General features: G+C 41.2%; 1 protein-coding gene across 2 annotated transcripts; it reads left to right on the top strand.

The window, feature by feature from the left end:
• Positions 1-469: 469 nt before the first annotated feature.
• Positions 470-9,530, top strand: UBE2T (ubiquitin conjugating enzyme E2 T). Of its 2 annotated transcripts, none has more exons than XM_033153113.1 (7): positions 470-555; positions 2,388-2,508; positions 3,384-3,453; positions 3,935-4,040; positions 4,830-4,928; positions 5,635-5,718; positions 9,094-9,530. In XM_033153113.1, exons 2-7 carry the CDS (start codon positions 2,400-2,402, stop codon positions 9,220-9,222), a joined length of 597 nt encoding a protein of 198 aa, XP_033009004.1. In that variant the 5' UTR covers positions 470-555; positions 2,388-2,399; the 3' UTR covers positions 9,223-9,530. The 2 variants fall into 2 exon arrangements, with proteins under 2 accessions (XP_033009004.1, XP_033009003.1); XM_033153112.1 differs by having other exon boundaries at positions 506-570; positions 2,396-2,508.
• The last annotated feature ends 5,126 nt before the right edge of the window (positions 9,531-14,656 follow it).

Genomic DNA, 14,656 nt, shown 5'->3' with positions numbered 1-14,656 from the left:
TATTGACAAGCATTGAAAGTACTCAGTTATCTAATGTTCTGTCCCCCCACCCCAGCAGAAGCCTGCCCCCCCCCCGCAATGTCCTATTTACGGCCGGGGTATTTTTACACCTGAGTTCCTTAAAAAAAAAAAAAAGCTGAACAACGTTGGCTGCCCCTCCCTAACAAAAATAAGAATATTTTCAGCAGGCGCGCAAAGCAGCTGTGATTGCTGCTAACAAAACCTCAGCAGCCTAGAACAGAGAGAGCAGTTCGACTTCGTGCCCGAAGTGTCGGCAAAAACCTGAATATGCCGTTTCCCCGCTTGGAGCCGCTCCGCCCTCCGCCCTCGCTGGCCAATCCGTAATAGGTCACATTTTGACGGGCACTTCGAACGCCCATTCACGCCGCGGCCCGTGCAAAGCATGTCGGGCCTTCGTGCGTCTAACTTGCGGCGCGGGTTTTTCTAAAGCCCTCCCGAGCCTCGCCTTCCTTCCAGCTTTGCTTCAGCTGCCGATCCTTTCTGAAACGGCGGGAAAGGCAGCGGAAGGTCCCACTTCCTCAGAAACCGAGAGGGGTTAGTAAGCACCGGGTGGGTTTCGTGCGGGGGTCTCGCAGGCCGCCTTGGCGAAGGAAGCCCTCCGAGGCGGGGCGGGGCGAGCCTGTTCACACTGGCGCTCCCCTTCCCTTCATAAAGAGGAGGCGCCCCTTCAGTTTCGCACGGTCGCTCTAGCCGCTTTGGGGGGAGGAATAGCCCTCCCTCTGCATCTACTGAGGCTCGAGGGTGTTATAATTGCTATTATCTTTATTTTGCTATCTTATCTGGCACCCTCAGGTCCCCAGGGCGGGTTACAACAATTAAAATGTGTGTGTGTGCAAAGGGACCCCTGACCGTTGGGTCCAGTCACGGACTACTCTGGGGTTGCAGCGCTCATCTGGCTTTACTGGCCGAGGGAGCCGACATTTGTCCATAGACAGCTTTTCTGGGTCATGTGGCCAGCATGACTAAGCTGCTTTTGGCGAACCAGAGCAGTGTTTACCTTCCCGCCGGAGCGGTACCTATTTATCTACTTGCATTTTGACCTGCTTTCGAACTGCTAGGTTGGCAGGAGCAGGGATGTATGTGTGTGTGTACACACAAACACACTAACTACACACACACACTATATAGTCAAAATCCAGGGAGAAGAGGCAATGAAATCAAAACTGCAGCTCCCCGACTGGCTCCCATTTTTAACAAAATGCCCCTCTCTAGCCTTCCTTAAAAACAGTAGGAAGGGGCCTGGCTGCCACTCTGAGGCCTCCTGGAGTTTAAGGTCTACTTCCACTAACTGTACTTGAAGGATTGCTTCGCCCCCAATATGTACCCCCTTCACCGCTTAGATCTGCAGAACTCACACTTTTGCAAGTGCTGTATCGCGTTTGCCCCACGTTTACAACAAGTCAACAGCACCCTCACTTCAGAACTCCCTGCACATTAATATCAGGCAGGTTCCTTCGCTGTATTTTTCTCCCCCCAGTGCTCGCTAAAACCATTTTTGTTCATTCAAGCATACCCAGGCATATAATTTTAGTAAGCAATTTTAGTAATTGTAATGTGTTTAAAAATTGCTGGTTTTATTCTGTATTTTATATTCTCTCCCCCCCCAATTGTCTGGGGGAAGTGGGGGAGCCCCATTGTGCATATGGAAGTTCTTGTATGGGTGTCTGCTGATGGGACTCATTAGTTGAATCCTGCTCAATGATACCCACCAGTAATAATGCTACTTTCCTACCAGGGTAGAAGGGAGCCTAACTTCTGCAAAAGACATCACCACAGAAGCCAGTAAAGTCTATAAATCTGGTGTCCACCCTTTTCCACATAGCATAAGTTGATAGAAAAGGCGTGCTCTCTCCAACTACAGTGGTACCTTGGGTTACAAACACCTTGGGTTACAAACACTTTGGGTTACAGACTCTGGTAACCCATAAGTAGTACCTTGGGTTAAGAACTTTACCTCAGGATGAGAACAGAAATCGCACGTCAGCGGCAGCAGGAGGCCCCATTAGCTAAAGTGGTACCTCAGGTTAAGAACGGTTTCAGGTTAAGAATGGACCTCCAGAACGAATTAAGTTCGTAACCAGAGGTACCACTGTACTGTACTCCTGAAATATTGTGCTGCCTCACCTGCTAATAGATCTCAGCCTAGTGTTTAATGATCTCTACAAGATCATATACAAGTTGCAAAAACGTTACCTAGTATCTCAATCCTATTTAATATTGATTGATGAAAACATGACTTTTTTTAAAAAAAAGCTTATACAGCTACCTGAAAATTCTACTACTGCTCTGACATGCAATTCATTAGCAGAAAGGATTTATAGTTTGCTGAAATTAGAAAAGTTAAATGATGCAAATTTCCCCTACAGTATTGCAGAGCAATGCAAAGGGCTTCACGACTTAAGAGGGAGCTGTATTTGCTGACTACACAGCCGCCACCAGGAATTACTTGCTGGCAGAATGGAAGCCGTATAGATGATCTTCAAGCCCGTATGTATCTGTCTGGATTCAATATTTTCTGCCCTCCATACCTCAGTAACCCAGCAACAATAAACAAAACAACATACAAGTAGTTAGAGGTTAGAATCTATAACTTATATACATAAGCATTAATTAAAAGTTCCAGAGAACTTTCTGTTTTGCTTTTTCTGTATACATGCAAATATACTGTATACTGTATTTAGAAGCGAGTTCCATAAAGAAAGTTGGATTTGTTTCAGAGTAAACTTGCGTGGTGCCAAAAAGTATGCAGTGAAGGATGATGGGGAGCTGCAATCCAACAACTTCTGGAGAGTCATGGATTCCCCAGCCCCTTTCTAGATTGTTTTATTGCAATTATTTCATTTAGTTTTTTGCCGATGATTCACTGGAATTTGAGGAAATGTTGCTTAAGAAGCTGAACTTAGTTGTGATTAATAATGAAAGAGAAGGTGTTGTGTATATCAGAATTATGTATATAATCCATGAAAGGTAAAGATACTAGGTCGTCTGCATAGCAGGAAATAGAGAAGTAGCTCCTTTTTCTAAAACAAATGTTTGGTGTGGCAAAGATTAGAAGATGCTCATAATTTTCTAATTCTTTTTGGACAAAGATTTATTTTGTTAGCCAGTATAAATATCCTTTCCTGGAAGATAAAAATACATCCTCATCCAAGTCTTTTTAGAATTCTGGCACTGAACAGTAAGTCTGAAAAATAAATAATTAACTTTTGTTCTTTTTCTGCCTAGTTCCTTGGATGGATGGATTTTGAAGATATTATGAATATATTGTGGCTTATGTGATCAAACTTTGTTTTTGCAGTGACTGAAGCAGTTACCTAAAGAGGGCAGTATTGATGTATCTTAATAAGTCTTTTTCTCTTTAGAAATGTTGGGATCTGCAGATACACCATACGAGAAAGGAATTTTTAACTTGGAAGTAGTTGTGCCTGAAAGTTAAGTGGATTTTTGAAAATCTTTTGTGCTTCAATGTACTAGACAGATATGGAATCGTAGATAGGTTTGTTAAATACAGCACATGAGACTGCAGTTCCTTTTACAGGATTAGGAACTAGAGAGCTGTTACACTGCTTTAAGATCAAGCTGATTCCTCTAGATCACGCATGTCCAAGAAGGAGTAGATCGCAGGCGCTTGGAAGTTGGATGTGCCTGCTCTAGTGAGCGAGATCAATTTTATGCCAATAGGTGCAACAGGAGTTCTTCTAACCCTCCAAATAATAGCTTTTGGTGGCATGTAGGGGACTGCAGAGGTTAGGAAGTGTAAACCCTGTTTGCTTAAATAGGATACCACAATTGGATATCACTCTCTGTGTGTGTGCTCGTGCATGTTCAGAAATGGATAAGAACGAGGGATTTGTGGGTGTTAACTTGTGAAAATTCTCTTTCAAAATAAGAGAACCAACTGTTTTTTTATTAGGTATCCATTTGAACCCCCAAAGATACGCTTTCTGACTCCCATCTACCATCCCAACATTGACTCAGCTGGAAGAATTTGCCTGGATGTTCTCAGATTGCCACCTAAGGTAATGAGTTGCCTCTCTTACAGGGATTGATGAGAGCAGCAGTAGGCCGCCTGGCACAGCTGTTCCTATCTGCAAGTGCAGATCCTGCTATGTGTATTGGTTGAAGAGGTCACTTGCTTGTATTTCACTGTTTAGGAGACCTGGACAGAAACATTCAACTGGTCTAAGCTCCTTGTAAACCTCATCTTTTCTTAATTGCCTTTGGGGTGTGTGTGGCACAGGTGGGGTTGATGCTTTTGAGGTTTTGAATACCACATATTTTTGCAACATGTTGATCTGGCTATGCATATTGATAATACTGAAGTTCATGAGTGTCATTGTGATTGTTGCCAAACAGGGATTGGAGGGAGCAAATAGTTTGCTGGGAGTTATTCTAAGCTTTTTCAGAAGTACATAAAGAGTTAAACAAAAGAGGGCAGCACACACCTCCAAAATCAACTCAACAAATATAGAGGATGAAGGGTGGTCTCCTCAAGCCATGGAATGTAGAGTGAGATTTAGAAAAGAGAATTTAGGGAAGGAATGTGAACTGGACTACTTAAGTCCCTCACCGCTATCTGGAGGAAACTGCACTCCTGTTATCGGAAGAGAATACATTGCAGCATTTTGTTGCATGTCACACTTGTATATATTAATTGATATACAGGTTGTTTCTAAATTTCTGCAATGTTGCCCAGAAAATCTTGGGGGAAATTATATCTTGGGCCTGCAAAGTAACTCCCAACAAAACACACTTCTCTTTGTATCATAATACCCCCACTCACCCAAGTAATTTTTCATTCTGTGCAGGGTGCATGGAGACCATCTTTGAATATTGCTACTTTGCTGACTTCAATACAGATACTTATGAATGAACCCAACCCTGATGACCCCCTCATGGCTGACATAGTAAGTTTCCTCCTTTATTTTGGTGGAATGTGTGTTGTATTTTTGGAAGCTATAACTATGCTATAACTCTGTCTGTGAAGGGATGTGAATAAACCACAGTGTGCAATAGATGTACCCCTTGCAGTTCATTTCTTTGGGGTACAAATTTCCCAGTACAGTGGTGCCCCGCTAGACGAATGCCTCGCTAGACGAAAAACTCGCTAGACGAAGGCATTCGTCTAGCGGAAGGCTGCCCCACAAGACGAATTTGTCAATGGGGCTGCCTCGCAAGACGAATTTTTTTTTCCCGTCTAGCGAAAACCGCGGTTTGCATTGGTGCTTTGCTAGACGAAAAAATCGCTAGACAAAAATACTCGCAGAACGAATTATTTTCGTCTAGCGAGGCACCACTGTAATACAACTGAGAAAAGGTCATGTTGACCTGGAAGTGTGGGGAGGGGGAGGTGGGGGATGCTCAAATAGAATTTGTTTTGTTGACAGTGAGGTCAACGCTTTCCACCTTGAAACATCATGCTTTAAAAAGGTTGGATATACGTGTTACATACAGGATACAAAACATGGCGATTGCAGTCTTCCTAAATACCTAGTGTAGTTAAGTAGTCTTCCATGTGGTCTAGTAAATCTGTCATCAAACTTAACTATGGTCTTATGGTTGAGAGGCCATAATTATCCTTGTCTCTTACTTTTTTAAAAAAATTATGTCTAGTCCTCTGAGTATAAATACAACAAGCAAACATTCCTCAGAAATGCCAGACAATGGACAGAGAAGTATGCAAGCCAGACAACAATGGTAAGGAAAATACATCACTTTTGTTAGAGAGGAATGGGGTGTAGGTTAATCTTCACATGTGCAGTCTTGCTGTGCCCAACGGAATACTTCAAATCTGCGTCACCTATAATTGCCCATCTTCCTATAATTGAGTTTGTGGGATGGAAATACTATGAATGTGCCATGAAACACAAGTGTCTGGATTAACTTCTCGCTTGTAGACTACCTTTTCTGGCAATGAGAGTTTTTGTTTTGCTTTCTTGGCCACGTTATCATAACTCTAAAACATCATAGAAAAATGCAGGGATTGTTCAGTTTATTGTATTTTATTTGTGTCTGATCTTGTAGAATATGCCTTGGGTAAGAATATTTGGAAGTTACCCTGTTGCAAACATTTTATATGGAATTTTATTTGGCTTGCAGTATGGTTCTAAATCTGCAGACAGCACACATCCTCCATGTATTTGTATGAGGGGAGGAATTAATCAGCAGAGACGCAGACCTTTCGGTAAAATCATTCCAGTACCCCAGGCCAAACACGCATTGATTCCAGGGAAATTTAGGATGTGGGATCAGCCTTGTTCACTGATCTAGGAAATAATTTCTAGAAATTCTCCCAGTTACATCTGGTCTACATATGCAGCGAAACGAGTTTCTTTTTTTAATACAGTAAGCCCACAACTTAGACACATTTAACTTGTGTGCATTCAGCTTTACGCGCTTGGCAATAAATAAATAAAGGGCAGGTGTCCGACTTTGGCAATTCTACCTGTGTTTTGACTTCATGTGATTTTGGCTTTAGGTGTGATCCCTGGAACACAACCCCCGAGTAAGTTGCAGGCTCACTGTAGAGGGTGATTCATATAACTTAGTTCACCGCTGACACCTTATATTGCTTAAAAAAACTTGAGAAGCTAGTTTGATGGCTGCTGATACAGTTTTAAAGGGTGCAGGCGACCACAGCACACCAGGAAGCTTCAGAGATTGGTTTGCCAATATCATTCTCCTACATCATGCAAGGACCATTAGCGTCCCTGCAAAAAGAATCAATTAGGATTCCATAGAGGGTAGTTAATACCCTTCCTGTGAACTAACCACTGTAAACACTTTCAAAGATGAGTGCTTTTAACCTGAATGTCAAGCTGCTCACCTGCAGGGCTTTAAACCATTGTGCTCCAGAGTCAGGTTAGAACACGATAAGCTTGTCATGAGATGAGGGTCTATCCTCATCAAACAAGTCTACCAGTGTACATTCGTACCTTGGAAGTCGAACAGAATCCGTTCTGGAAGTCCGTTTGATTTCCAAAACGTTCGGAAACCAAAGTGCAGCTTCTGATTGGCTGCATGAACCTCCGTCGGACGTTCCAAAAATAGTTCGCAAACCGGAACAGTCACTTCTGGGTTTGCAGCGTTTGGGAGCCAAAACATTCGAGAACTAAGCTGTTTGAAAACCAAGGTATGACTGTAGTTATTCTGGCCTCTTCCCAGTCACAGAATTGGTTATAGCATTCCAGACAAGCAAACTGGGTGATTTGAGGAGTGGAGAGGAGATGGCAAAGCATGGTTAAGGGCAGGTTGAGAGATCGTCTTTTGACATTCTGTATATATCCCTGATTCCTCTCAGTGTGTGTTTCTGAAGTTTTCCGTATAGTACGTGATAACTTCAAAATGATGGGGGTGTAGTCTTTGGCTATGATCTTAATGCTTGATAGGATATTTCACCTCCTACTGTAACTTCTATCTGAAATCATTGCTCTTCCATTTTTTTTGGTGAGCATGGAATACCATTCCAAAAGCCCTAGGCTGCAGGTCTTAATGTTTTTGTTTGTTATCATGGTATATAGTTTTGTGTTTTTATGTTGTAAACTGACCTGCTATCCTTGGATGAAGGGCGGAATAGAAATTTAATAAGTAATAATAATTTCCTCCACTTGCAGTCTGAAGTAGTAAAGTCCATTCTGCCACCTCCATCACTTTGACCCTATTCAGTCTTTTCTTGCATGTAGGGGCACTGCAGGTACAAAAGGGACTGTGCCTTTAGACTGCCCCCATTGTTGCACGGTTGCTTCTGTATTACAAGTGTTCAGGGCAAACATCTGTAGTGGGAGACAGCTGTTCTCTTGCAGGCTTCCTGCACTTTTTAGAACTCTAATTGTTCAAGCATTTGGCTGGCTCCCTGGTTTAGAACCCTGATTCCCTTGTCTTTCTTCTGTAACTTTTCACCGTTCTGTTCAAAAAGTGGATTCCTAACTTTCTGTTCGTTGTAGTTGCTCTTTTTTAACATAGAATGGACAAATCAAAAGACTGGTGGGCACATGAGACTTGGGTCTCAGGGCAACTCCCAAGCAAAAAATGTTTGGGAGTGCAAATGCCACCATTCAGGGGAGCAGGATTTAATGCATACTATAAAGGGCTGTATTCTACAGTGACTGAAAGCTGGGGAGTGAATAGAATAGCAGGAAATAAACTTTGAGGGAGCACTTAATACTTGGAGTCATCCATGCTAGAACACCCAACCCAACCCAGCACCAGCAATCAGCTCTGTATAAATTATCCTGTGTCATCTTCAACAGTTTTGTGTGCCCCAATAAAGCACAGAGTGGTCTTCAGTAATTCACAGCTATGCCTTCTACTTTTATTGAAATTTCCAGGTAAATTGGGATGAAATTACACAGCTGAAACACTTGGGGGCATCTGAACCTTAAATAATACAGCTTCTTTCCCAGTTGCACTTTCTTGTTTCTTAACTAATGTGAAGAAGCTGATTCTTCTTAGGCTGTCAGCAGAATTTCAGCTTTGGATAAATTTGGCCTCCTTGTAGAAATAACTGGTTTCTGTTTGGAGGTAGCATCTCCATGTTGCCCAGAATTTGCTTGTAAAAGAACTGGTATACCCAGTGCTTTTCTTCTAGGCAAAAAGATGCCGGTACTGCATACCCTTGAATGCCCCCAGAAAAAACGTACTGGGTATATCTGTGCTATGGAAGTGATCTATGAACAGCCTATACAAATCCTGCACAGCCATGCATATTGTATTGCACAAATTTCTGAAAAAGTTTTTCTAGTTCCCAGAACACGTAAGAACAGTCCAGTGATGGAGGAAAAGGCACTTTTTCTCTTCTGTAGCACCTCAAGTTTGACTGTCAGGCCACTAAATGTGGTGAGCTGTATAATGAGGATCTATGGGAATTCTGGGTGGGGGTGGTAAGAGGGTGAAGAGTTAGCTGATTTGTGTCTTTAAAGAAAAAAAAAATGTGTCCCATGACTTTTGAAGTCTTAACTTGGGGAGTCTGCATACTTGCAAGATGTGAATGAAAGCATTGGTCCTTTGAGCAAAGTGTGAACACAGAAACCAATATTTTTCTCTCTCAGTTGGTTTTCTCTGATGTTATTCCAGACTTTGGAAACCACCGATGAAGAGAACCACCAAAGTGCAGCCAACCCACCCAAAGATTCTCACATTTCCCAGAAAAGGAAAGGAAGCAGTATCAGTGGATTGTCCAAAAGACCTTGCTCAGAAACATAGAAGCTTTGCTGTTGTGCAATATCCCGGTCTCTAGCTCTGTGTGTGTTTCAGTGTTCCTTTCCATCTCTTAAGTAGACTTGTTGCAATTAATGTACTATTTACTCGTTATATGCAATGCCTCTAAGGTTGTGTCAGTGATGCAATATAGCACTTGTCTGTTTTTAAAAACATCTTATTTTACTTCTGCAGATTTCTTTAAGTTCTTTACAGCAATTTGCCTTTCACTGTCTAATTTGTGTATTTTGCACATGTTTTGAATGAAGGCACCAATGAGAGAATAATAAATAACATATTTAGTCCCGCTATGACTAATGGTCATGAATGGTGTTTAAACTACTGTATTTCTGGAAGCGAAAGCTGTGTGTACCTTTGGCCTCACTTGCTGGACTATAGATGAGTGCAAATAATATTTTATGTATCTGCTCCTTTCCTAGCAGCTTTGTAAGTTGAAGCACACCTCCAGCAAGTTGAGCATGGGTCTGAAGGACCCACAGTTCAAGGAAGAACTCGTGGTTTGCATGCCCAGGTTCCAATTCCTCACTGTTTAATTAGAGAAGTATCTCTGGTGTGCTGGATTCCTCCTCTAAATTTAGGGTGTGACAGTGGAGACAGAAGCAGTACTAAAAACAATTAGGCATGTTTAACTGTAAAAGTGCAGCGTGAGTTTGGCTTTTCCTTGTGGACGCTGCTCTTTACCAATGTTGCTAAACCTTTAGTACACATTACTAAACCTGTTAAATTTAATATAATATTCTTAGGTAATTAGCAGTAAAAGTAGGACATGCAACAAAATGCGTCAGTGTATTCTTAGTAAAGCACTCTTATTCTGGGTCAAAGCTAAAATGAACAGGACTTTAATTAGTATAAGTACAGCCAGTTGCGAACATATCTTTGAATAAATTCCTAAAGATAACTGTACACACCCATAGCTACTGTTATACTTCCACCAAAGTAGGCAATTCTTTGGATATATAACATTTTTCAGAAATATAATTTTATTCACAGGCAACAACAATGCATCAAGCATTCAATCTACTTTCCCATTGCATCCCCATGCTGAATTAAAAATGGGTAAGTTTGTATTTTTTAAATGGTTATTTTGCAAGGTGTGCTTGAGGAAAAGTTGAGCACATGCCTATGGAGAAGACTGGATAGTGTCTTTATTAGAACTGGGATGTGAAGAAAGTTGGACTGAAACTATGTTTTGACTTTAATCCCAATTTTTCCAACTGTGAAAAGAAACCTAAGCATAACTCTTCTAAACAGATTATACAGTAGGTTTAAATATTGGTTCATAACGTATTTTGGCAAAGGCCCACACTAGCAAATTTTTCAGCCATACAATTTATCACATTTGTCTTCTCTGAGAGAAGGCAGTTGCTGCTACCTTCCAGCAGGAACTATATTGCCTATATGTCGATATTTGGGGTTTTCTTTCCCCAAAGTAATCCTCCTAGTGAGCAAAATACAGTGGTGCCTCGCAAGACGAAATTAATTCGTTCTGCGAGTGCTGTCGTATAGTGGAAATTTCGTCTTGCGAAGCACGGTCGGAGGAAGCGCGGTTTGATGAAAAAAAATTGCAAAACGTTTTTGTTTTGTGAGTCACAGCCATAGGGAAATTCGTCTTGCGAGTCACCCTTTCGTTAGCGAATGCTTTTCGTCTAGCGAGGCATTCGTCTTGCGAGGTACCACTGTACCAAATCACTGGTAGAGGGGAAAGCATTATTAGGCCATTTGAATGTATGGGAAACAGAGGTAATAAATTATTTTTGGTCACAATGGGGATGTTAGAACATGGGAACACAAGACAAATCTCCTGGATCAGACCAATGGCTCACCTAGTCCAGAATTCAATTCCCACAGTGGCCAGTCAGATGCCTACAGAAGCCTGCAAGCAGGACCTGAGCACAGCAACTGAGATTAATTTGTTAACTGGAATTAAAATTCTTTTAGTGTAATCATTTTTGCTGGGAATCTTCTACATTAAAGTGTGTGTATATGTGTGCATATATATACAAGCACACACAAATAGATACACAGGCAACAACTGATTTACGTGCGTCCAATTGATGTGTGACCACGCATGCATCGTGGCAACCCAGGAAAGGGGCGGGTTGGGTTTATGCATGCTCTGCCATCGCACATGATGACCCAGAACGTAGCCCCTGCGGAAATCAGGGGTTGCCTGTATATCACAAAATAGAATTCAAAAATTTATGTACAGGTGGCACAATCAAAGATTTTTAACACTCCAAAGAGAGACTGAAGCAGATTTTTTTAAAAGCCTCTGCACAATAAACATATATCATTCAGTCGTTATTCAGGGCAGCTGAAACAAAGCATTTATCACAGTTCAAAGTGAGGGTAAGGCAGGTTTAAATGAAAACCCCTTGTAATTTGCATCATTTTCCTAACACAATTTTAGAGAGTAGGCAATTGTATCATATAATCAAAACTTAAGCTCAAAGAGGTGCATTTGCAAGTAAACATTCTCTATTGCAGTGCTGTGATGGGGAGGAGAGGAAATACTGTCTCTTGCACAGTTCCCTCCTCCTCCCCTACTGCCACATACTCCACATCGTAGTGCTGAGATGGGGTAAATGAGAAACACTGTCTCTGGGAAAGAATCTGTTTTCATGATTAAAAAACCTTAATCCCTTTTCTCATGCTTTCATATGAAGAGGCTGTGCAAAATGCCTAAATAGGGTATGTGTGTCAAGACGTGTCTTCCACGCAATTCACTTTACTTTCTCAGACTTTGTGTCCCTACCTGACTGTTGCCCCATCTGTGTCTCTTGCATCTAAACTTCCACGTGTCCCAAATACAGAATTTGAGACCATCTGGATTGGTATGGAATTGTAGAGGTTCTCAATATTTCATTATCTGTGTGTGTGTTTTTTCAAATGACTATGCTATTACTAAGATTTTTCAAAAATTGAAGGAACTCTGATGAGCTTAGTTCACATTCCAATCCTTGTGGGTTAGCCAGCATATTAATCTGCCTTAAAAACAACAACTTTGATGTACCATTTTGTTCTTCAGCTATCTGAAGTCACAGGCTATCAAAATTGTGTATAAGCCTCCTTTAAAGCCAACTGTCACTGAAGTGGGAGTGTTCATTCATTCATCTCCTTGGGCCTTCATATAAAGGCATGAAATGCAAGACCCAGATAAGATTTGGGGTTGGGAGGGGTTTCCTTGAAGAGTTGATGTAATGCTTCAGCAGCTAGTTTGTCTTTGGAGCTGTCAAGTCAGACTCCTTTACTAAAAGAGAGGCTTTCACTTTCTGTCTGAGATTATGTCTGTCTTGTCCCCACCCCCCACTATATTTCCCAAACCACACTTGCTGTGATGTTAGATAATAATGCTGGTACTTCCTAGCATACACACCGGAGCTTGTTCACTTTCATGCATGTCACTAGAGAACTCTTAAACCTGATGACTGGCAACTGAACACATGAACCAACTCAGCTGGAAAACTTTGAGTTTATATCTGTGGCGATACATCTGTGATAAGATTATGCCTAGATACAAGCTGTCGCAAGGAATGAGCATGTAGGAACAAGCCTGTGGGTTTGTGGTTCCCCAACCTAAGTCATAGAAACAAAATAAAGCATGGTTTTAAAATTAACATTTTTTTAATTTTCTACAAGGTCTTTCAGAGTGCTTTACAAATCAATATACAAAAAAAAGACACAAGGGTCAAAAAGAGAGGGCAAATGGCTATATAGCTCTCTATATAAATATACACATAATATACAAACATGCTCATGCTAGCATTGTATGCCATCATATATGGCAATGTGTATATACAGACAATAACAAACATGGTGTGTAAAGGCATTTAAATTGATACTTCCTGTGGTTGATTTTGGACATATTGATGGTATGAGTTGTAGGAATTTTGCATTTCTAAAAGTTGACTGAGCTGTGCTCAAACTTAGACCCCCAAGGAGGACAATTATTTCCAGGTATGGATGGTTAATACTAATTCTAGTTCTGGAGAAGCTGAGCAGCAAAAGGGCTTCCCACTATATGTGTTGCACCTTTTCCTCTAGGTCATAATGAATCTTTCCAAGACATTTAAGCCAGCTTCCATTCATACACTGTATTTAAGTAAGCCAAAGTAGCAAGTGGGGACTTTAAGAGTTCTGGAGTTCTACCCACCCAGAACACTGTAGTAACCAAAATTATTATTTCAGCAGAATCATCCTTAAGGGGATTGAAGGAAAAGGCACCTGGTGTATTTGTAACATTTTTCCACATCCTTCTCTGTGTTTCAGTCTACATTTCTCTCCTGACAATACTAAGAACTTTCCTAAAAGCAGAACTAGTCTAGTCTATATGCTTGATAGTGTGCTCTGCAAGGTATTAAAATGTTAGCAATAAAATCCCCTACGAAGGAATTTTTTCCTACCTCCCTGGACAAGTTATTAATCGATAACTATGCCTCCTCAGGAAAAAAAAAAACAGTCTGGAAATTAACCTGAACAATTCAGCAAGCTGTAGTTGTTAAACAGGTGAGATAATTTCTGTATCTTGCTCTTTCTAGAAGCATCCATCAAGGTCCATCAAGCAGCAAGTTAAATCATAACCTCCTAGTGGCTTCAATTAAGGTTTGTTCCTGTGCCAATCAAGATTTAGTCCTGTGTCACTGTTTTCCATCTGTCAGTAGGACTATAGTTCTTAATGAGAGCATAGGTGCTTTTACGTGGAAAAGCAAGAGATGTGAGTTTGCTTTCATGATTTCTATATCTAAGTTGCAAAGAAGGTGAGGATAATTGAAGGCTGAATTGCAGAACCGGAGCAATGCAACTGGATTCTGCAATCTGTAAACGGTTGGCTTTAGCTGCAGTTGCCCTTTGTCAGACTTGGCTTAGAGGGCAAGAATACTTTTTTATGTTGGGGATTTCTGGCTTATGGTGAATGAGTACATCTGGGCCTTAAATTTCTTCAGTCTTTCACTATACTCAAGTCTTCTTCCTTGCAACACCAGCAGTTTTTTTTTTTAATGAGGGGATGCTACAAGGTAGAATATCTATCCATTATGTGCTCATTGGGATGAGTTTACATGAGTTCCAAGAGATTAAGGAAACACACCAAATTCATTACATTGCATTTTAGCTCATGTTTTGCATTTATGGGCTTCAGTGAGACCAGGAACAAGCAGCTCATTCTACCCTAAATGGTGAACCTAAAATGTGGCATGGTTTGGCTCTTGACATGGCACAACCTTGGTGAGATTTAATCCTGACTTTGTCACTGCCCTGGGATTCCCGCTTAATTTTTAGGTGGCTTAGAAGTAAATTTTAGACATCTGCAGCCTGGATAGGTGCATCATTCCTAAAAAAAGAGACCAGGATTAATGAAACTGAAGCATCCCAAGTTAAAGAATAGTATGTTACCTTCAGCTCCTCTTTTCCATTTGTAGAA

The sequence above is a fragment of the Lacerta agilis genome, chromosome 6 (genome assembly GCF_009819535.1).
Source record: "Lacerta agilis isolate rLacAgi1 chromosome 6, rLacAgi1.pri, whole genome shotgun sequence".
Lineage (NCBI taxonomy): Eukaryota > Metazoa > Chordata > Lepidosauria > Squamata > Lacertidae > Lacerta > Lacerta agilis.
Note: the sequence above shows the minus strand (reverse complement) of the source record. Positions and strands in the feature narration are given on the sequence as shown.